Here is a 23,844-nt window from a genome sequence, read left to right as displayed (position 1 = left end):
AACACTGCTTTTGACTCTCAATCCGAATGTATGTTGTTAGATATTTTATTGTCTTATGTCTGATTTTATTTACCATTTGATATCGAAACTCATATGTTCCAAACTTCGTATAAAAAAACTGTTTATCTACTATACTTGTATGTTCTTATGGCAGTTTTTCGGTGAAAACTACTTCTAAATAACGTCAAGTATAGTGTCTTTTGAAAAATGTGGTTTTTGCATCTTGTGAGTAGGTACTCAACTGACTTGTCTGTTCCTAAGGGTTATGTACGCATCATTGCAAATATTTTGGTCGTCTGTGTGTTGAGAAATCAATACCGTGGAAATGATTCCGATCTCTGCGTGATGGCCGATAACATAATGAAAATGAATAGAAGATAATTAATTTTTTTTTTCTATCCAAATCGTCTGCGGTCATTACCCGCGCGCTAGAAGAATACTATGTCGGAACAATAGTCTGTAACAATATAAGGGACGTTGGAATATATAAAAAAAAAAAAATATTTAATTATTTTTATAGCGCCACGCGTACCTATGCACTCTTTTATGTAGTAATTTGTATAATAATAATAATAATATTAAAATTACATTTACAAAAGGCAATGTCTGTTTTGTTTTCATTATGAGTGTATATACTTGGACGGTCCGCGGCGGCGGCGGTGACCTAGTGCTGGGGGCGGTCGTCTCCGGTTGGCAAGTATATTGAAGTATAATATAATATAAAGAACAACAGTAATAGGTAGACCGTTTAAGAGGTAGTAAAATATACTTAAACGAAAGAAGAAGAAAAAAACAAAAACAAGGGACTCTGCATTTTATTATGGTTTGGTGGTCGGAAGAAGGCAACCGGTTTTTTTGCGGTTACCGACTATGTATTTTATTTTTTTTTAATTTTATAAATGTACATAATATATACAAACGAATAGGAAAACAATATCGTTATGGGAATTTATAGTTATATGAAACTTTCATCGCGTCCCACGTCAAACTGTCAATTTGGCCGGACTTATCCAAAGTCTGTCATGCAAAGTCTCTATATACCGTAATAGTATCTGTATATGATAATGGCTGTGCACTTAACGTCCACACGGGGTCATTGTGGTCATTTCAACGGAGTAGCAATAAAAATAAAACGCTTGTTGGGTCGGATCACTTGGCGAACCATTAGGATACTATAGTTTGTTTGTAAATACTATTGGGTAGGTAAATAAAAAACAACACTAACTGTCCACACACACGGGGAAGTCTACTCTATATCCATTTCAATGACAATTAAGTCATTTATAAAATTACAAAGGGACTATGTGGAAATGTTGCGACATATTTTCCTGGCACATACAGGTCCTGATTATTCGGATGGCATTTGTTTTTATTTAGAAAGGCTTGAATTACAAAGATTATTAGCCGAGACAATAGAAAAACGGGTTATTCAATAATGCATACAAAATATAAGAAGAAATGTACAATTTGTACAATAAGTTAATTTATGAAATTTTTGTTTTGTACATTTTACAAGCGAAACCACCACTATTGGTTACAAGAATATGTGTATTAATTTCTTACATATATTATCATATTATACCTACGGGAAAGACACATATTTGTACAGGTATTATATAGGTTTTTTTTTCTTCATAGGAGTCGTGATCGGTTTTTGAATAATGGTTTTCGCATTGATGTAGTACAAAACTCGGTTATTGGCCGTTATTATTGTTTTTATATAAATATATATTATATAGGATGTATGCATATAGGTCAAGACAATATTCGGACAATAATAATAATAATATTGATAACTACTAAGAAGTAAGTTATGTAACCGCCGCCGATTTTGTTGTGCACAGGGCCTGCACTTATAGACTAGCAGATACCGTCTTGTACAAACGTCTTGGAGATTTTTCCAAACGATATCTTATGTATTAATATATTGTATTTATTGTTATTATTATTATTATTATTGGGAACCTACCGCGACGCGCACGCAATATAATAATGTATACAAGTCGGTTTTGCATATTTATCGTTCGATCAGAGTGTAAACAATGACATCAGCGATAATGTTTGTGTGTACTCGAGACAGATCGATCAAACGGTTGTTTTTTTTTAAATATATTAATATTATTATTATTATCTCCAACTATATGTGTGTGTGTATCTACTATCTTGCATCCGGTTCTACATTGAATTCGGGTCTTGATAAAAAAACAAATGGTTTTTTTGGCGAGTCTTACAGTGGCCAAGACTTATGTATCGTTGTAAGGATATTAGATTTTTTTTTTTTGCTTCTTAATATCTAATAAAAAATTAACGTGACACGTCTTATGTGGTGTCTACCTAACCGGAATTAACGACCCAATATGTACTTACTACACTGCCCGGTGGTAAAAAAGATTAATAACTCCAAAAAAAAAAAAAAACCGTTTTGAGTGTTACAACTGTATTATTGTCATACCGTGTGCTCGTCTAGGATCCGTATGATAATTTAATATTATAATGTTTTGCGACGGTTAATAATAATATATTATTTATAATAATTTTCTTCCCGACACCGGTTTCTTCGACGGTCATTTGTCTCTTTCCTCGTGCACCGGACACACAGACACGCGGCTTTCTTATATTATTATTATTAACCAGCTTTATACACACAAATGAGTAAATCATAATCAATGTTTATTATAATATAATATTTCACCCAAGACTACGCATTTTCAACGGCGGGCGGCCGGACGGTAGAGGTTAATGACGATCACGGTAGGTATAATAAACAAAATAATAATGATAAAAATATATGTCTTTGGCCGAGCTCCAAGAAAACTTACTTACAAGCCGTACGGTACCTGACGGATGACTTTTATACACGCTCCGTGATATCTGGTTACCACGGACTTGGGTGTTAAACACGGTTAGCCAAGTACATGAAAACAAAGGGGCTAAGACGAGCATTTCTTGGATAGAAGATTGATACCTATTTTTGGGCTGTGAGACTTGGAGAGCAGAAGATCTGATTTGATTAACACCCACAGCTGTGTTTATTCCTATACAGAATGGCCTATACACTCTGGTCTATAACTGGGAAGATATACAACTGCATTATTATTTCTAGTTGTGTTTGGATATGATTATGATTCTACGAGGATTTGATTACACGGTGGCCACGTTTATGTTTACATCGAAACTGTCGATACTGGATAGAAATCTAGGTCCTACTGTGTGCAGTAGGTACACATAATATATTATAATAGTGATAATAGTTGTATATTGGCCGTACCTCCATAAAATTGTTCATGTCATACTGGCACACCGCCAGCTTCGATGCCGCGGTGGTCACTTTAGCGCGCACTTTATGCAAAACCAAACAAACAAACAAAAAAAAAAGTCAAATATTACAACGGCGACGACGCGACGCACAAATCGCACACAATCGAATGTATTATCACTTAAAAAAAATTATATATATAGGTATTTTGTTGTTTCAATTATGAATTGAATAATGTGGCAGCAATCGGCGGGTAAACTCGGGCGCGCGTTCAAGGCGGTTGTCGGGGGTGTGCTTGTCCGGCGGGCCGCGTGACGACTGCCGGTGTGCCGCGCGCCGCTTGCCGGCTACCTAAACGGGAGCACCCGCAGCCGCTGGGCCGTCCGTGGTGGCGTTGGTGGGGCCCCGGGTCCCACCTAGCGCGTATCCGGGGTCCCACCTTCCGGCGCGCGGCACGTCGCGCACGCGCAACCGGCACACGCGCGACCAAACCGAAATACATAGTAATTATCGCAGGTATCATCGTTAACAAATCAATATTATGTTATTAATATTATTACAAGTAAAGCTCGGATAAATTCAAAACAAATCGATTTTCATAACACTAGGTAATTAGATCATCATAGATGATCCAATAGTTAATCTAACGAGTTAATAATGAGATTCCTAATAGAACAAAAATAAAGTTCATTTTACTGAACAACATAGAAAACACTACAAGACCGATACTGAATAATTTATTATATTTAATTTACACTATTTATTACATGACTTGAGTTTACTCCCACTTGGATGTCTTGACTAGTTTGCCGACGTTTATTATATTTAAGTTATAAAACTGGAATTTGTTGTTAAATGTCAATTAGTTTTGATCAATCGTTATATCATTTACATTTATTTTATTACTATTGCTTTACTAGAGAATGGAAAATTTAAATTATTAGAAATATATTTATATTTATATATATATATATATGTTATATTGTATATTATGTCATATTTTCTTGTATTAAAAAAAAAAAAAAAAAAGTATTCACCCAGATAAGTGAGGACTTAATCCAACATTTTTTTAACTTAATTAGGTGCTTGTTTCATAAAAGTTTTTAAAAATTATAACAATTATTAAATTTTAAAAATAATCTTGATAAAACCAATACATTCGGCATTCCTCGCACCGTTTGGAATCTAAAATAAAAATAACTAAAAGGTAGGTAGTTCATAGTCAATATAACAATAAGTGTAATATCATACAGTTGCCATACAGTTTATATTCCCCCCCCCCAATTTTTCCTTTTTTCCTAATTTTAATTTCCCGGAAATTTTCAATCTCTACCTAAACGTACAATTGTGTCGTTGTAATAATTGAAGCGGTCACTTCAAAAACGATAAAGTCACGGATTTTTCAAAAATGCCTATTTTTGCTGAATTTGATTATTTAGGGTTGTAAAAACTACATTTTTTAAATTTTATTAAAAAAATAATACCAGTTTGTGCAATAATATTAATACAATTTCTGTGTTCATATTTTATTTCTTGACCTAATTTTTATATGATAAATTTCCATTCCTTGCAAAAAAGAAACGCAAGTCAAATGGGTTTTATCTCGATTTAATGAATTATGGTCAAAGTTGGACAAAACTATGGACTATGAATATCAGAAATCCTAAAATTAATTAGTAAATAGGTGTAAGTGAAAAATAAGTTGAATTTCTGGATTAATGAAATTGTTTGTGTAAAATTTCAATTTTATGACTATTGTGTCATTTTTTAAATGACCGATTCAATTGTAAAAGTGGTGTCACTTCAATTTTTTTAAATATACATATTTTTGCTTAATGTAGTCACACATTTACCCGTGTCTATAAAAGAGAAGCAACTCTGATGAACGCAAAAATAAAATATATAAATAGAAAACACACTTGTCTATTTTGTAATTTTTAATTTATAACAAAAAATAATAAAAAATTATAAAGTTATATTAATGTATACACTATTTGCTTATTCTGCAAACGTGTCAATAACTTTGTTTATGTTGATTAAATTTGTCATATGTTTTTCTATACAATATATAACATTGGAAAGGTCACTCCAGACTCGTTGAAACCATGAGCAAAATCTTTATTTTTCTTAAAGCAGAAAACGGAAAAGATGCAGAACTAATGGAAATAGTGTGAGAGCCACCTTAAATTAATAAATAATACTGAATAATAAATACTGTTATCAACTCTGCACAAAACTTGTGGTTTTTAACGCATATACACGAAAAATAAAGTCTTATTTAAAATCGAGGGTGCTATTACCCCCTGAGCTTTCTCCCCCCCCCCCTCAATTGCGTCTATGTTCGATGCGGAGTCTAAAAATTCAGATCCTTACTTCAACTCTAAGACGTATTTCCTAGTGATTTTTATTTTTTTGAATTTTATTTACATAGAAAATGTAAATTTTCCTTAAAAGAATGATAACTTGAAAAATTATCAACATTTTTTCAATTTAAAAAAAGATTCTTAAAGCTAAAAAAATATGGCACGCTTGGAAATCGCTCAGCTGATGTCCATCCTATTACTATCTTATTTATATAATAATATACTTCTTGTAAACATGTAACTACGCTTATTTGTTTGATATAGCTGATATATTTAACGATCGAACCGCCATAACCAATTAATCGTTACTCGTTCAGAGAGAAAAACATCTTATATTATGTTATTTACAGCATGCGACTAGGGTAGCACGTATAGGCAAGCCGGTGACCTTACTTTCAATTAGCTTTCAGAGAGATGAGGACATAGGTATTATTATTGTAACAGGTATATTATAGAGCCGCTTGGAAGGCTGTCAAAAGAAAATCGACTCGATAATTGCGTCTCAACCACTGTGTTTGTAAATAGGTATATTCAAACAAATTGGCTATTTATAGGTGTATTATATAATAGTGGATTTTTATATAAATATATTGTAGATATAGATATATTTTTTATATGTCGGCCAAATATACAAGGCATATATGGTTTATTATGTGCGAATGTTTACTGTCCGAATTCAAGGAGCAATATTGATAACCGCGTTCATAACAACTAGTGTATGCACTATAATATAATATATATGTGTATACGCTATACATATAAGTAGGTATGTATGTGAACGGCTATGCACTTGGTAAACACAAACATATAATGTGCATAATAATATAATATTAGAATATATACCTATTAAATAGGTGTAGGTATTTCATAGTAATCAAAAGTATGAGCGCCTCAGAACAGCGTGTAGGACACGTTTGTCTGCCAAGTAAAATCCATAAAAATCGCCAATTCCTGTGATATAGCCTTAAAACGGTTATAATTAAATATCTGACCGTACGGGCTTACCGTGTCAATGTCTTTTGAAGAGAAGGGAATTAATTATATAAACGGTGTGCAGTTTAAAAATAATATCAAGCCAAATAAGTTATTAACAACAGCTATTAATAGCGGTTTTTTTTTTAGATATATTTTGTATTAGTAAATTCATAATAATATTCATATCGGCTGCCGCATAAATAACAACATTATATATATGGTAATAATGTTAGAAGCAATAATTTGTAAACGTTAGTTTCATTTTCTGATTCGAGACCCACACGTTAGGTTACATTTTACTGTTCTTATAGACAATTTTATTAGTTTATAAATTCTCCAGCAGCCAAAGAACCAATTTCTTGGTAAAATTTAACCTTCCACTGACACCTGACTCGTGACCAAAAACATCTAGTCTAAAAAATGGACACACTTCACTATGGTGTTAAAAAAAAACACTGTAAATTTACTTGTTTCTTTTGCTCTAACATATGTATATTATTTTATACACAACAACAACCATACGAATCGGCGTAGATGAGATTTTTTCACGAGATAAAACACAAAAAATCGCATTAATAAAATTATAATGCGCAGTCAAGTCTGCACACACCTCTGGAATATATTTTAATAACATTATTCACCTAGAAAAAAATATATAGTATACTAGCTTGAATTATCTGACAGATCGCCATTACTAGTAGTATAATCTGCTAAAATTGTTCATTGTGACCGTTTAGAGGCGGTTAATACTAGTTTTTGCCAGAACAACATCTTAAGACTCCTCGGCAAACGTCTCGGTTTATGAACATCACCGCCTGTTGGTTTATTCAATGTCCAAAACACAGCTCAAATCGTGTATTGGGGTAAACGGTATTGGGGTGGAGATTTAACGGTACGAAATACCGACTGTTGTTGGCCGTGGGGTGCGGATATTGTATATTATTAGGTATGATTATTATTATTATTAGGTATAAATATATACAAATGAATAAAATATACAACGCGGTAACCGCGTTTCCGGATTTGTTGTAATTTGACAAAACACCTTTTGCACAAAAAGTGTTTGGGGAAATGGTAAAAAAAGAAATACTATTTTTGGAATACTTATTTTATAAATCAAAACTAGAAATGATTACAATATTCTAAACATTCAAAGTGATATTGTAAACTTTAGTTTAAATTGAAAAAAAAAATTGTAAACTCGATCCGAAGTGACCTACATACAGGGTGTTTATAATATAACAAGATTAATCGATGATGTACTAAATTGTTAAAAAAAACAACTCATGTGAAACATTCCGAATAATATTCTCTTAACAAACGTTAATGATTTGAAAGTTTTTGTAAGTTTTCAGTCAGAAACTAGATTAAGGAGTGGTATCTTTTGAATCTCAAATGGTAATGTTTACATTTTAATTATGTTTTTTTTTTTTATACTAAGAATAATTTGTTGTTGACTGGTCGATGGATAACCGGTTTTGGGAGTTATTGCTTTTATAGTTATTGCAGTTTTTTTAAAATATAATATCCGGTCCTAAATTTTAAACTCAGCCAATTTTGAAGTTGGGAAAAAACTTTTTGAGTAAGTGTTGTTTGAAAATTTAAGGCTTTTGAAGTCATGAATGCGCACGTTACGGTAGTTTATAATATATATTATTGTAAGAAGAAAAAGAAGGTTAAAACATTGATCTCGGCTAAGCTGCTTATTGGTCGCCGAACGATCGCTCTCTGCACTATTAACATAATAATATTATACATTGTGTACGGCATAATTTATCGAAGTAATAGTGTATTTTTTAATTAATTGTTATGACACCTCTTGGACGTGTTTAAGTTACTTAATGAAACGATTTGCAGTATTACAACACCTATATATATATACGACTCGTGTCTCTGATCTTATCGAAGGTGTACACCTATATAGGCTATACTATATTATTACATACTATATTTACACTTACTGACTTACACATACCGTGCATTGCACATAGCATTTTGTTATATACATCCAACCTATCCAAGAACTACAAGACGTCTAAGCTACAAAACAGTTTTACCAAAATAGGTGAATTTTTGTGGTCGGTCAGGTTAGATGGACGAAATCCATGATCTACGGTCAAATCATAAGATTCGTGCTAACAAGTAAACATGTCGCCGAAAATTCATTTTTTAATTAATTTTGAGACTTTTTCAGGTGAGTATCACCAAAACCGCCCCATTGTAGACAAGTGTTTTGTGCAACTTTTACCAAACAAGCCTTTGCGCTATTCGCACCCCAAATGGTGGGGGGGAGGGGTGGAGGAAGGGGCGGTTAAAGTCACCTGTATAGATGAGAGAGATCATTATACTTTCGGTCCGACTGGCCGCCGCCATTGCACACATGCATACATATTAATACATTATATTATACCTATACCGATTGGCGCCCGACGTTAATTAGCGGGTTATTATAAATGTATAATAATACATATGGAACAGAAGAAACGGTAGCAGCCGTCCTGCGGTGCAAAAACAACGGACGGACGCGCGCGGCGAGCCCGAGGTGGTAAAAATTCGATTTCGTATACACACTCGGATGACGAAAAGAAAAAAGGAAAAGAAAAAAAAAACAAACAGCGGCGGCGAACAACATAAGAAGGCGATCTTATAATATTATATAGAAGATCATGTACGTACACACACACACACACACACAAGACAGTATATATATATAGAGTTCCCCATACAACGGCGGCTGTGGCTCAAGGAACAACACACACACAGTACCTATATACAGACACAATAGAATTGGCTTCTGTGTGTGTGTGTGCGCGCGCTCGACGAAAATCGACTGAAACAATGGGCGCGAACAGAACGTTATAATAATAATAATATTATTATATTATATATTGTGCATTGTGAGGGCGGCCATGTGAAAATAATAATAATATCGATCAATAATATATAGATCGTCGACAAAAGACCAGAAAGCTATCGACCCCTCCTCCCCGCCCTTCACCCCTCGCCGCCATCCTGTCCCGTGTAACATTTAACACTATATTGTTGTTGTTGTTTTATTTTCCCCCTCTCTCCCTCTCCCTCTCCCTCCCCCGGTAGTAGAGAAATGTTGCCCGAAAAAAAAGATCACGTTCCAAGTACAACAATCGATACACTTGTAGTTGTGTACCTACCTATTGGTCAGATAGAAAATAGATAACAATTAATATTATTATTATTTTAGAACGTTGTCATAGTCGTAGCAGACAAGTCCAAAAACATTGGACATGACACGTTTACAGCCCAAGTGAAACCCTTCAACCTCCAGAGCAGTCCAGTCTGCTGCTATGCGTGGGTCTTGCCAGGCAAGGGTGGAGATTTGGGGTGGCTTGGGATTCTAAAAACTTCAAATTAGTGCCACGTTTATTTTTATTTCAACAAATCTGCCAATAAAAAATAAATAAAGCATTTATTTTTAAGTTTTTTAGTATCCTAAGCCACCTTCCCAGCCTCCCAGTCCTACGACTAGAGGATAAATAATATAAAATTCTGAGCGTTACCTTATCGTTAAGCAGTTCAAATTAAAATTGCGCATTTTATCTTAATTTGTACTATGTATGTTTAACAATTAGATTATTATATATATATGTAAATGTAAAAAAAAAAAAAATGACAATAAAATAGGAATATGTTTTACAGAATCTCAGGGCTTGTAATTGATTAAATTTACATACTAAGAACAAATCTTAAGATGAAATTGTCATTACATAAAAATACAGGTTCGACGCTTGCGGTAACTGAACACATTTTTTAGAAGTCAATTTGTCAAACGTCAACAACGAGTATATATTTTATTAGACACGGTTTTCCACGTGCTGAGGGTTTATAATTGATAAATTATAATTTCAATATATTATCTACTCGGATTAAAAGCTTACTGACCCAATCGAATATATTATCATACGGCCGTGTGTGTGTGTGTGTTGTATATACATACAATATACAATATGTTTTTTTAATGGGAATTCGGTCGGTCCGTCCTAGTTCACCGTAGGTGTAGAGCATTGTAAGCGCACGGATTGTAATTAACAAAAGGTAGCGCCGCCGCTCGTGTACACCGTGCATTGTATTTAATTGGAATTTTACCATTATGCGGCTACCGTACACTTCGGACCCGTCGTTGGAATATATACCTATATAAGGTACACCGCTACGATATTATTGTACACATATAATGTATACAATAATAGTGATAATAACGACGCCGTGTATGTATAGATTAAGATTGGGCAAGTGATTTTGAGCCATTGGCGCAACAACTAGTAATAACTAATAACTGAGCTTTCAGACATCACCAATAGGCCTGAACTTTCTTGGCCCTCCCAAGTCCTTGGACGGCGGTTCGCCAGCAAGACCCTCGTGTGCTTCGATAATACAGTATATAGATACTGTTATTGCAGTAATGTTGAGTACCACATCCGAAAAAGAAAAACCGCTGCTTTGTCGGTGACCGCACATAGGCGGGGTAATATTTTCGAGTAGGTTATAAAAACTTATATACACACACACACGTGCATATCTTAAGAATCAAATATATATATGTGTGTGTGTATGTGTTTGTGTAGTAAAACGCGCGCGCGGCGGAGTGGTCTGGAATGCTGTCCCGAGGCGAACCCAGAGGCCAGGCCCCCGAAGCGCATATATATATAAGTATATATCTTTAAGTGTGCGTGTAGAGTGTATATATGTATATAATATATATATTGTACAGGTCTACGCGTATATATCCTCGATCGGGGTCACCGGAGTCAGGATTTCAGCGGCGGCACAAGAAGAGAGAGAAAAAAAAGTAAACTACACTCACTGTCGACGACGACGACGGTAGTAGCTTTTTTTTTTTTTTTTGAGAGAAATCAGAAATGGTCGAAAATAAAAAAGTGTATCGAGTCCGACAGTATTGAAATGTGAACTAAATTAAAAAAAAAAAAAAAAAAACATTATAAACGTTTAAGCGAAAATAATATCTAATATTATCTGGTCCACACACACACGCCTGTCTATGTGTGTGTAGCCGTGGCCGCCGCCGCTGCTGCTAAACCGGTCGTCCGTCTAATGAATTTGAATAACTTAAAATGTATATTATAATCTATACCTAACGACGACGTACACCACCACCAATATACATAAGGTGTAGATATTTATTATTATTATTATTAAGGTCCGCCGGGATAATGTGTCTGAGAGGATCAACGGGGCTCGTTAATATATGTATATATTATGTGCGACGGACCGATTAACTGGATCGAGCTAAATCTAGATCTGAACAACAACGCGGAATCGATTTCCAATCGCCAACAAGAAGGTGTTCTCGGATAAGAGAACGTGTGTGTATTTCTTAGTGGAACGCGGGCAAATCGTGTACCGGAAATAATGTACAAGCCAAAAAAATTAAACCATTACCCAAATTTATGTGTTTGTATATTTGCATGTCGCACCAACCGTGACAAGAAGAAGATGCATTCAATTTCCTCATGACCAGTTCGTTGACGAGGCGGCGCTTGTATAGGTTCCCCAGAGCGCGTTAATGACTTTGGTATAAACGGCCAAAACCCGCCGTATGTATACACACCATAGGATTACTGGATGAGGCAAAACAGTAAGAGAATAATTATCTCCTTTGCAATAACACGTCCACCGACATCTGGGGGAATACATACAATCATACAATTATACAGTATGGTCTTCCACCAAGTACAGACCCGGCCACCCGCACCTCATCCGTTAAAAATCAAATCAATGGGGTATCATCCAAACCCCATCACACACTGGTGTTCTGGTATACTTGGACAACCGAAACCGACCAAGGGGTTGTCAGTGTAAGAGAGTATACTACGCTGTTGTCACGTGAATCGGCACATTCGGCAAGCGAGTAAGGTGTATACATTAAAAGATTGTAAAACGTTTTCGACCAAACCGAACCCCCCCCCCCTGTTCCTTGCCCCGGTCTAATGGTATACCGACAACGGGATGTGGCAGAAAGGATGCCGCCGTCGGTGGAAAATCAAAAATAATGCCGTCTTAGCGCACAAAAAAAAAACTCGATTCAAAATAATTCCTTAGTCTGTCAGTGCTATTGACCGGACACTCGCTTGGGGTTTTCGTTGGACACATTTTTGCCGAAACAAACCTAAAACAAACCCAAAACACATGTCTCGACATATCTTAACACCTTCTACATCCCCAAATGTTTAATGTCGGTCACCGTGTGCAACAGGAAACACCGTCTTGTGAATTAGGCGCATCTCGACTGCACACTTGGCACACAACGCTGTTGCTGCGGATTTTCACAAACTGCATGTAACTGCTTGGACAGATTTCATAACACGGTCGCTTAACGATTCAGCTCGAGACGTTTGAATACACACATAACACGTGCACGTTATTATCTATATACAATAATGATAATAAAGCGCACGGCCGACGTCTTGACCGTAAGACGACCCGAAGACATTACACGCAACGCTGAAACGCAAACCGTGGTTAAACCGGGTATATATATATAGACCTATATATAATAATATTATTATATACAAGGAGTATAGTAGAGGTTTTGCATTCTTCAGATTCCCCACGATGGTGCTTTTGACGGATTCAATCATCATGGTCCAGCACCAGACGGGTTTTTGATATTAGAAGAAGAAACAAAAAAAAAAAAATCAAACCAATCGTTTGGTTGGCGACTTAACCCGGTTTTTACCGCAAAGAGAGCCGAAATCGAAGCAAGGCAGCATGGGGAAGCCTGGGGAATGAGGGGAAACTGCACTAGATTCCAAACGGCAAAATAATAAGGAAAAAAAAACCGCTTAAATTCTCCGAATAGGTTACCCAGACACACACGCTGATACGTCATAAGGACATAAGGACGCCTCCGGATTTCCGGAAACATAAATCGATCAGACCGACAAGACGGTCTCTGCAAATGGGCAAAGTGATTGTGCGTACTTAGAATAATAATTGACTCGACTCGAGTACCGCTGAAACTTTAATTAATTTTAAATATAACTTGGCAAAAAGGAAAATTTCCCTTTTAATTATCTGTAAATGAAATGTGTAGAAAATCAGTCTAAAAAAAAATTAAAAAATGCTATGATAGCCTGAAAATCTGTAAACTGTTAACAAAAACTGCATAATGATATCTCCAAATACTTAAATTTACTAGTTACTTCAATTTTGTTCATATTTATAGATACACAGCCGAGTCGAGGGTTAAGGTTTCCGCAGCTGGTCCTAAAAAAGTCCAACGATTATTATAATTGTAGAGATTTTTGTCTAATTTGCACTAGAGTGTCAAACATGGACAGTGCTAGAATATTTTCAGGGGGGGGAGGTACCAAAACGTGCGTTTAACACGACTACCTATATATATATAATTATACAATTTAATAGGCCGAAACTAGCTGCTAATGGAACGTGCGCGCGTTTTGTGAAACCGAAAATATAAAACGCCACAGTTCGAATAGGCACTTCTTTTTAATAACATGGACGAGTGGTGGATATACGGTCAAAGACTACGGTTGCACGGGTCAAAGGTCATCCGACAGGGTCTCCTCGTCACGTTAAAAGGGTCAAGAAGGTCTTGGGTCCGCACAACAATAATAAAAATAATAATTGACTGTGTATTAGCTTCGACGCGCAACTTACAAGGTATTGTACTGACATAATGATGTGTTTTTATTTTCTAGACTTTATATCGCTAAATCTATTTCTGTAGCAACTCTAAGGATCGGAAACAGCACCTAAAAGATGCTTTATTCGGACCTTAATTTGAAAATGTTAATATTTTTAAACTTAAAATTACAATGGATCTATACATTTTTTTTAAATAGTCTAATTACTTCCAAATTCGAGAGGAACCTTCTTTAAACACAGTACTACCGATAAACATTGACAAACAAAAAAAAAAGTATAATAAACCCTAAAAGAGAAAGACATTTTTTTCATTATTTGTCTTATTCAAGCAAAGTTTTAGGGATTTAGGTCTGGAAATTCATTTAGGTATATCTAGAATGCAACTAGAACATATACAATTTTCTAAAAAAACTGTAGTCAAACATGTAATCGATTTTTAAAGACAAACCTGCAACCATAACTGTATCCACCCTAATGTTAAAAAAATTAATTTTTTAGCGCATAACAATTGACATTAACTACAACGTTTTTCATCGATGTTTGTATTTTTATCTGTGAACACCAAACCTCCCTTGCTTACTTACTACTACTTACTACTATTACTCACTTAAGTGCAATACTTTATTACCGGGCTTGTGCTTGGTTTTAATATTCACAGATTCGCATAGAAGCGTTTGTTTAAAAGCGATTTTATCACTTTCGGTTATAATAATCAATGTAGACCCGCCCGTCCCCACTGTACTGGCTTTTATACTTAATAATAATAATATGGAATATGGAAGGTATATATTATAATACGGTGTACACGGTGTTGTTGAGTAAATCATTAAGCGTGACGGACTGTTTGTACCCGTTGGCCGTCCCTAACGGGTTTTGCATAAACGACCTTAGGTATGGAGATTCACAGTGATTTTTTTATTCGTTTTTAAACGACTATAAACGGACCGCGTTTAGAACCGTTCAACGTGTCTACCTATTTAACATACACACACACACACGCACGATCGAGTGATTAATAATACTCTAATAGACTATAAAAATAAAAAACTCCAGACCGCAGTGACAAATTATTGACAATAAATCGGCGGCCGAGTTTTGCTTAGGGCCCTATTTTATCAATCGTCGGTTTTGTTTGTCGTTAAACTAATAAAATAGGCAAGATTTGAAAATAAACATAGATATTTATCAGTGAAATTCAATTAGAGTTTAAGTAAAGTAGATCTTACAAACGAATGATTAATTATTTCCAACAAATTAACGTAAGTAACGGCGTTAATATAAAAATGTTGGTAAATCGTATCAGCTGTTATCGTCCATCATTTTAATACGTCATTATTTTTTGATTTTAATTAAACAAATGAATTTATACAGCTTAAAAAGTTGTATCCATTAGTGCAAGTTTGATAATTCCTTCATTGTAGGTAGATGACCCTATTTAAACATTAATTTTTTATGAATAAGTAATTACTACCGTTATGTACTATGTTTAGTTGTTATTTTTTTACCTTTGAGGAACAGTTGTTACTGTGTTTTCACTCAGACGGATTCTAGAGAAAAAATCTTGGTCACCCCATGTATTATGTATAATATTTAGGTTGTCAATTCTTGTTGACAAAAAATAACGTCTTCGAATTTTGTTTAAATATTGTCAGTAACTTTATTGTAGTATTATATTATAGCTGTTATACGTTTTGAGTTAAATGTGAAACTGTTAATTCAATTTTTTTGTTATATACAATCATAAATAGCAGACCTCGTCACTATAATTCGATAAAAAGTTTAAAGTGTGTTAAATATTTAAATTAAAGTAAATTAATATTAATAGTAATACTGTATTTTATCAATTTAAAAAATACTAGTAGGTATCTCACAGTAAAAATGAAATACCATTCAGTTTATAAGTCTTTAACCGACCATTAATAGGTATACTACGGCAGTTAACTTATACTACTAACCGACAGTCGATAAAATGACCTTTGAGTGTGTTGCTTGCGTGACTATTGCACGTCGCTATTGTCCGGGCCAAAGGCTGGCCAGTGGACATTTTTACCAAATGGATCCAAACCACATTTGATTGTATATTATGTTCTCCCGAATATGCTCTTATCATTGTTCTTGGGTCGTCACCGTTTTAGCGACGGTTGCCGGAAAATAGACTTGTTACTTGGGGGTTTGGCGGCGTGGGACTCGTGTGCATAATATATACACACTTGGATAGACCATAGACACAAATACACATGCACGAGCTGGCTATATATTAGACCTTGACAGTCCGCGTTGCCGTTGCCGTTACCGCCGCCGAACGGTCATTGATACTCGACGGGCTGCCTATGTCTTATAAGACCGTCTTATATGTATATATATATATATATTGATAAATGGCGCTGAATTTTAAAACAGAAACTTTCCCCGTCACACACGCAAGTCGATTTAATGATCGGAAACTGCTGAGAGGTTGAGGCGGCGGCAAGAAAATCGACGTTGTCAGGTGGTATATATATATATATTTTGCGCGCCAACCGCCGCCGCCGACTAACGAGACAAGACTTTCTATATAATATTATTATTATTATATTAAAAAATATGATACAATAATAATAATAATCATAATTGGCGGCGGTAGGTATATAATATAAACGTATGGTAAATTGTCAATTAAAAAAAAACACACACACACAAAGTATCCTTTTCTCTCCTAAACGGACATGATAATAATTAATAATAATATTTCAAATAAATACTATCATCATGGCAATTTACAAAATATGAGAAACTGTTATCGCATAGCGTTAAGAGTCTCTTGTAAGCAAAACGCGGTACCATCGTCTCTATAGTATACGCGCATATATTAGGTATAATATTATTTTTACCTATTTGTAGGTAATATATGTATTTTGGCTGTTAGTCATCGTATAACATTATTTTTGTACACACAAGCACATCATACACACACACGCGGTGATGCGCGCCCGAACACGTGTGGATATTATAATTGAAAAATAACGGAACGTCTGTGAACTTTGACCCAGCTATGTTTGAAAGAATTTTTTTTTTGGACGTTTAGTCGATACCACGCAAAACCAAAATAATTACTAAACGGTCTGCCAAATAAAATATTATTACCATTAAGCTCGGCGGTGTTGAAAACGATTATTTTCTTATTTTTTTGGGGGGAAAAGCGTCGGCCAAAGACTAATATATAATACAGGATGGATGGGATATAATAAATCCGACGTTTACATTGCGCAACGACCGAAGAAAAACGCACAGAGATCTCAAGACGGTCGTTAATAATCATACACATATGTATGTACACAGTTAATAATCATACACCAAAAATGGGATGGCTCGCACATTTATATATACATATACAATATATGCGATTACCGGTGACGCGGCCGTTAAAGTCTCCGCCTAGTCACTGTGATTTTGCATAATACACACCGCGGCATATAATGATATATTAAGTATATGTATGTACCGCCACAGTGGTAGTCCTATTACCTATACTACGGTTTGTACTTATAATAGAGTATATAGTATATAAAAACGTTTCCCTCGCGGTCGGACGTCACAGTCGCTGAATTAATCTACAAAATATACCTAGTTTTCTTAGCTCGGCTGAAATGGCAATAATATTACTAGATATATATATGCATACCAAAACCTAACGCTATAAGTGTAATTTATGTGATTCTCCGGTGGCCCAGCTAACATATACATACACACACACAAGCGTTAACCGCACACGAGAGTACCTACACGTTCCTCGGAGGACCTTTCACCAGTAAGGTTCTCTCAATAATCGTATGGCGGAATGCGCGGTTTCGTTTAATTACAACTGGTCCGTCGCCATACGAACACCTCCTAGCCGAATAGTTTGAAAAATATAATGCCGAATTAAGTCCAACGCACGACCAAAGTTGCACCTCGTCACAAGTTATAAAAAAAAAAAAAAAATATATACCAACAGTTACCATCATAGTAACAATAAAGAAAAAAAACCACACTAACAGACTCTTTTGCCCGCGCAAAAAGATTTAACAAGTAAACCGGGTGCACTGATTTATCATGTCTAACGTTTATGGTGACATCAGTACCTGTAAACCACCTGTACACATTTTTACTTTTTTATATTCTAATCAATTGATACTTGCCGTCAAAAAAGGCCGGCGGGTGAATTTGTTATTGAAACGGATTTGGACGGATTTATTTACTTGCACAAAACACAGAAACGAATACATAGTTGGGCCAACTAAAATTATGGTTAGTTAAAGTAACAGCTATATGCATTTTTACTTTCTTGGACCGACCCATAGCCACCCCCCGGTCTTCCCTGTGGACGCTACTGCTGTACATACCTCGTCGTCGTCTCCCCCGGACGGAAGTCTTAGGTCTTCCCCGGCGCCGTGATCCCGGTCCAGGTCGTCTTCGGGATGCCGGCTGCCGTCGCCGCCGTGCCGGAGTTCTTCCAAGTAGTCGTCGTCGTCTTCGTCGTCGTCGTCGATTTGTTCTTGTAGCCTCTCTCGCTTGACCGCGTTAACGTTGTTGTTGTTGTTGATGATAACGTCTTCGGGGTCGTCGCGGCCCTCGTCGTCCATCACAAGTATGTCTTTGATGTTCATGACAGCGACGGCATATCGCGACCGGTATGGGATAGCGCACAGCAGCAGCAGCAGCTGATGATGACCGCAGGGTGGAGACGACGATGATAAGCAGGGAAATAAGAAGTAAAAAAAAAAAAAAAACTCAACACCGATAACGGGAATGGTAAAAAAACTATAGTGGTCACCACCGGCGGAAGGCTCGGAGCTATGTGCGCGCGGCGGTTTGGCCCTGAAGCGGTTTTACCCGTCTCGTCCTATCAGTGTTGTCAGTGTTTATGCTCGCCCTATCGATAGTGGTTCCGACGCTATCGCCATCGATAGTGGTCCTTCGCGGTACCCGGCATCCTATAGCTGGACCGTCCGGAAATCGTATCGATAGTCTCGAGTGTGGTCGATCTACGCGGGTCCGGGTCAGGCAGCATCCGACTGGTTTTTTTAGACCGTCTTATGTGTGTACATACAGTCGTCGTAGGCGATCCGGAGAGGTTTGCGCGCACGCGCCGCTCACATTCTCTTCCTCCACCCCGGGCGCCGGAACCACACAGAGATGGGAGCTCGGCGGCTCACCTGTTTACTTCAGTGGTCGTCAAAATTGGCCGATGACCTTAAGACACTCTCCCGAGTGGGCGCGCGAAATCCCGCCGCCGCCGCCAACTAGGCCACCACCAATCCTACAAGTCGTGGATCGCTTTTTTTTCTGTATCTCAGAACTGTCGATCGATCAAAGTCCTTGACGTTTGCGGCCGCCATCGCGGATCAAATACATACAACACGCATACGCTATTCAATATTATAGGTATTATAGCTGAACACAAAATTGGCGGATTCTGATTGAGTGTATTCATCCGAACGCGCCGACCAGACAAAGCTGCTAATTGAAAACCTAACCCTATTTTTAACACTATCTATGCACGGTGTACATTGTAATAATATTCCATTGGCCCAGCTCATATCCCGTTTGATTTGTTGCGGTAAACGACCGGCGTCGAACTTGACTTATTTTGGATTTTTTGCACAACAATTCCCATATGAGATATAATCTAGAGTGTACCTGCACCGTGCACACGATTGATCGAACACAGTCAACGTTCTTCTTTCTCATCCCTATCAGTCCTTACATGCTAAACAGGCGAAAGTATACTCTCCGGCAACAATATGTGCGGCTCTTGTCGTGGACACTCCCATTGTGTGTATTTTCACAGAGATTGCATATAATATAAAGTCGACGATAATAATTTGTCGTACTAGCATATGCAAGACGGACCGGAGAAAGCGGATTTGGCGTGTCAATCAAGCATTTTGCAAACGTCTTCTCAATATTATACGTATATAATATATCCGCATTTGATAGCATCTACTAAAGTTTTTCATATGTGTGTGCTTATAAAACGAGCCGCCGATTAATACTTGGCGCACGTTCGAACGATTAAAAATATTTGTTGAAAAAATCTATGTCAAACGCGCTAATACTAAGTTAATGGCAGTTGGCACTACTCTAATGATGGTAAACGCAAATTAAAAATACCCATTACAAGCGTTAGCGCAAGTCCCGAACCTACCTTCGAGGTAATGATTTTTTTTCTTTTTATATTATTTCACTTGTACTAGCCACTTACATACACGTTGGGCTTGTGTAAACAAGTCAAAACAATAAAAAAAAAAAGAAAAAAGAAAGGACAATCCTTGAAAGAGTCTTGTCAGACCAGAATAAGGCGAAACAAAAAAATAATAATAGTCACCAGTCCTACGGATGGAATACAAATTGGTCGAATTATATTTATGTAACAACCCATCTTGGTTCATCCTCTCGCGAGGCTAATAATATTATACAACCGCATTCCGTTTGATGTGACCGATATTTCCACTTAAACATTCAAGTATTGACACACTAATGTGCTACCCTGTGCATGTTTTAAATTGTTAAGATTATTTAGATAATTTCAATTATACCGCATTTATATAGTATATCACGCAAACGCCTTATAATACTTCTTCTATATTCGTTTCTTGTATCCTATCTTCTCTCGCCAAGCCACCCTTGACAATTTAATACCTACATTATTGTCTATTATTTATTGATACCGTTCGGGTGAACCTATTTTCTAAGTACAACATTAAATTTGTTACTATTTTTAAAGAAATCTAAAGGCTTCTATCGGTTCACACACCAAATGATGATGTTCAACAAAAACAAAGTCCACATACGTTTGGGAGGTACTTATTTAATAGAAACGTTACCCGAGAAGAAACACAAGCATATAATTTTTGCCCCCATTTATTATAATATGATCGTGTTGTGGTTATTATTATTATTATTATTCACTATATACTACCACTATTGCAGAGATTGCACAAGATAGATGTCAGTGATCATAATTCATGCACTCCTAAGTCCTAAAGGGCGTACCCACATTGTTCCGTCCGGCAGGATTATTGTTGATTAACTCGTTGCAGCAACAAACGCCGACCCAATGGAAGCAAAAAGATTTATGATCCAGAAATTCAGAAAACCTATCAGAAGAGCACATACACACAACGCTGTCGGTATAATATTACACCACATATCAACAGGGTAGGTACTTATTAGAAGAACAACTATAGGTTCTGACGGGCATAAGCTTTGAGTAGTATAAAAACAAATAGGATTAGAGCTAGTATGATGGCAATCTAGAACGAGTTTCTGGATACTTATGGATATTTATAAAGTTACTACCATTGATGGAGATCAGGGGAGGGGACTTTGGATACTAAGAACTTGCAATTAATGCTTTTCAAAATACCTACATTTATATTTTTGGTAAGAGATTTGTTGAAATATTATTAAATGTGGCGCTAATTTTAAGTTTTATAGTTTTCTTAAGGTTTTTAGAAGCCCATGCCCCCCCTGATCTCCGCTAATGGTAATTAAGATTCAATGTTAACTTTGTAGTTTTTTAAATCAATAATTGAATAAAATAAAAAATTACTTTGACAAATATTTTTTATAGCAATAAAAAAATAATCACACCGAATTTTCTACACATTATACAACTTGAGAAACATTCCTAATAAAGTTAACATATTCTTAAGGAAATAGCCTTCATAGTTTAAAATGATATATTAAAAATTATTATTATAAATAATATATTTGTAACTTGAAAAAATAAAGTTTTAAATATATATTTTTAGACCACTGATCGTCCTAAAACGAATGAAGTTCAGTATAATTAAGTAGATTAGATATTATACTTACTAGAGGTATTTTCTAATAAGTAGACAAACGGTATTATTATTTCTGTTACACGCTATCCATATTTTTATTTCACGTGGGTTTATTTGGGAAAAAGAAAATTATTACTTGGCGCATTTTAATTATAAGTTGTTCTATTGACAATATTATGTTTCTCCAAACCAAACTCAACCTACGTCGGGCGGTGTCTGTTTAAATGGAAGTAGTAGTAAATTATTATTTAACTGCTTATACTCAAAAGAAATCTTTCATGATTTAATGTGCATAAGCAATTCGAATGATATGATCCGACGGTATTAATTAAATCTAAGGGTGCCCACGCATAATTTTGGAATATCGATAAAGCATAATATTGTGTGTATAATTATAATTGTAATTTATTATACAAATACACCACCAAAAGTTTTTTTTTGTATTCACAATTATATTGGTTAATCAAACGATCAAATTTTTAAGATCTAGAAGTAAAAAATAAATAATATATTAAGCGGTTTACAATCAATTACAATAGTTGATAACAATGGTTACTTTGTAATCGTTGTTAACACATAAAATGGATTGATAGAGAATTCAAACTTTTTAAAATTGTCAAAGTTAATTGTCTCTCAAACAAAGACAAATCTACGACAAAACTGGTATTACTAATTTCATAAACAGTCATGTACAAAAAAACTAATAAAATTTAATGAATTAAAAAGCCATGGGTTTTAGTTTGTTTTTGGCCTTAAATGAGACCTCTAATTTTTTGAAAAATGTCCACCAAACTTTAATGTCGCCACAATATTTTGAAATTGAGTGGAACATAAAGATAACATATTTTCAAAGTTGATAAAATATGTTTTTTATTGAATTGGACGCTAAAAGCAAATGTTTTGATTGTAGATAAAAAATGAGACGAGAACAGTTCGTATTTGTTTTTAAATTTTTAGTTTTAAAAAAGCATCCTCTCGTTACAAAGTAAGTCACTAAATCGTGAATTGTTTTCATATTTCCACTGCTAAAACAAATAAAAAATAAAAATTTACCAAGACAGAGTGTTATATTTTTATGTTTTAACTACAAGAAACAATTATTATTGAATATCAGTTTCAAAGACAGAGTATTTTTTTCAAATCCAGGCTTGTCCCAAGGCGCTCAGTAAAATTTGAAACTTTTATAAATTTAAAAAAAAAAATCGGTGGGTATTTATATTGTAAAAAAAAATCGAGTAAGTATGTATACTTATATACATAATATTTTATAGAGTAGGTTTTTGAAATCGACTGTTTATATTTGGACATAAAGCGCCATCTAGAACGGAACGTTGAAATAAGTGTTTACTAACACTATTGACCGCTTGATGGCAGCACTAATTCTTATATATGGTCCATTTGACTTAGAAGGGAATACTGCAGCTGCTGTCTCTACCAAAGCACATAGCTAATACTATATACTGGCAACTCGAATGTCTTTTATATTATATGTATTATACACCAACTGTATACTATATAATTTATAATATTACATTGGTTTGTGTTTTCACTTAAAAAATAAGAAAAAAGTATCACACAATAAATTTAATTTACCAATAATTGGTTATAAGTAATTAATGTCGGTATCAAAAATCAAATCATTCCGTGTGTGCAATTGGCAGGGCGTTAAGTGGTTTGAAATTACAAAATTTCAAAATTAATTTAAGGGGTTTATCAATTGATCAATAATGGCGTTGCTATTTAGAAACTTTCCTCGAATTTTCAGGTCTTTATAATA

General features: G+C 35.3%; 1 protein-coding gene across 5 annotated transcripts in view; it reads right to left on the bottom strand.

Moving 5' to 3' along the window:
- Positions 1 to 23,844, bottom strand: part of LOC126844467 (transcription factor AP-2-epsilon) — a 125,499-nt gene that overhangs the window by 29,439 nt on the left and 72,216 nt on the right. The window contains exon 1 of one of the 5 annotated variants that reach the window (XM_050582688.1): positions 18,621 to 18,997. The exons of 3 other annotated variants lie outside the window; for them this stretch is intronic. In XM_050582688.1, the coding sequence (XP_050438645.1) occupies positions 18,621 to 18,884 (264 nt within the window). In that variant the 5' untranslated portion in view covers positions 18,885 to 18,997. Of the gene's footprint in view, positions 1 to 3,268; positions 3,565 to 18,620; positions 18,998 to 23,844 lie in introns of those variants that run through there. One more of the 5 variants, XM_050582724.1, reaches the window with a different exon arrangement.

The sequence above is a fragment of the Adelges cooleyi genome, unplaced genomic scaffold (genome assembly GCF_023614345.1).
Source record: "Adelges cooleyi isolate 19-005CV unplaced genomic scaffold, UGA_ACOO_1.1 ACOO_flye_CR_arks_rails_tigmint_CR_PRNA_108, whole genome shotgun sequence".
NCBI classification, from domain to species: domain Eukaryota; kingdom Metazoa; phylum Arthropoda; class Insecta; order Hemiptera; family Adelgidae; genus Adelges; species Adelges cooleyi.
This window is presented reverse-complemented; position numbering and strand designations above follow the sequence as displayed.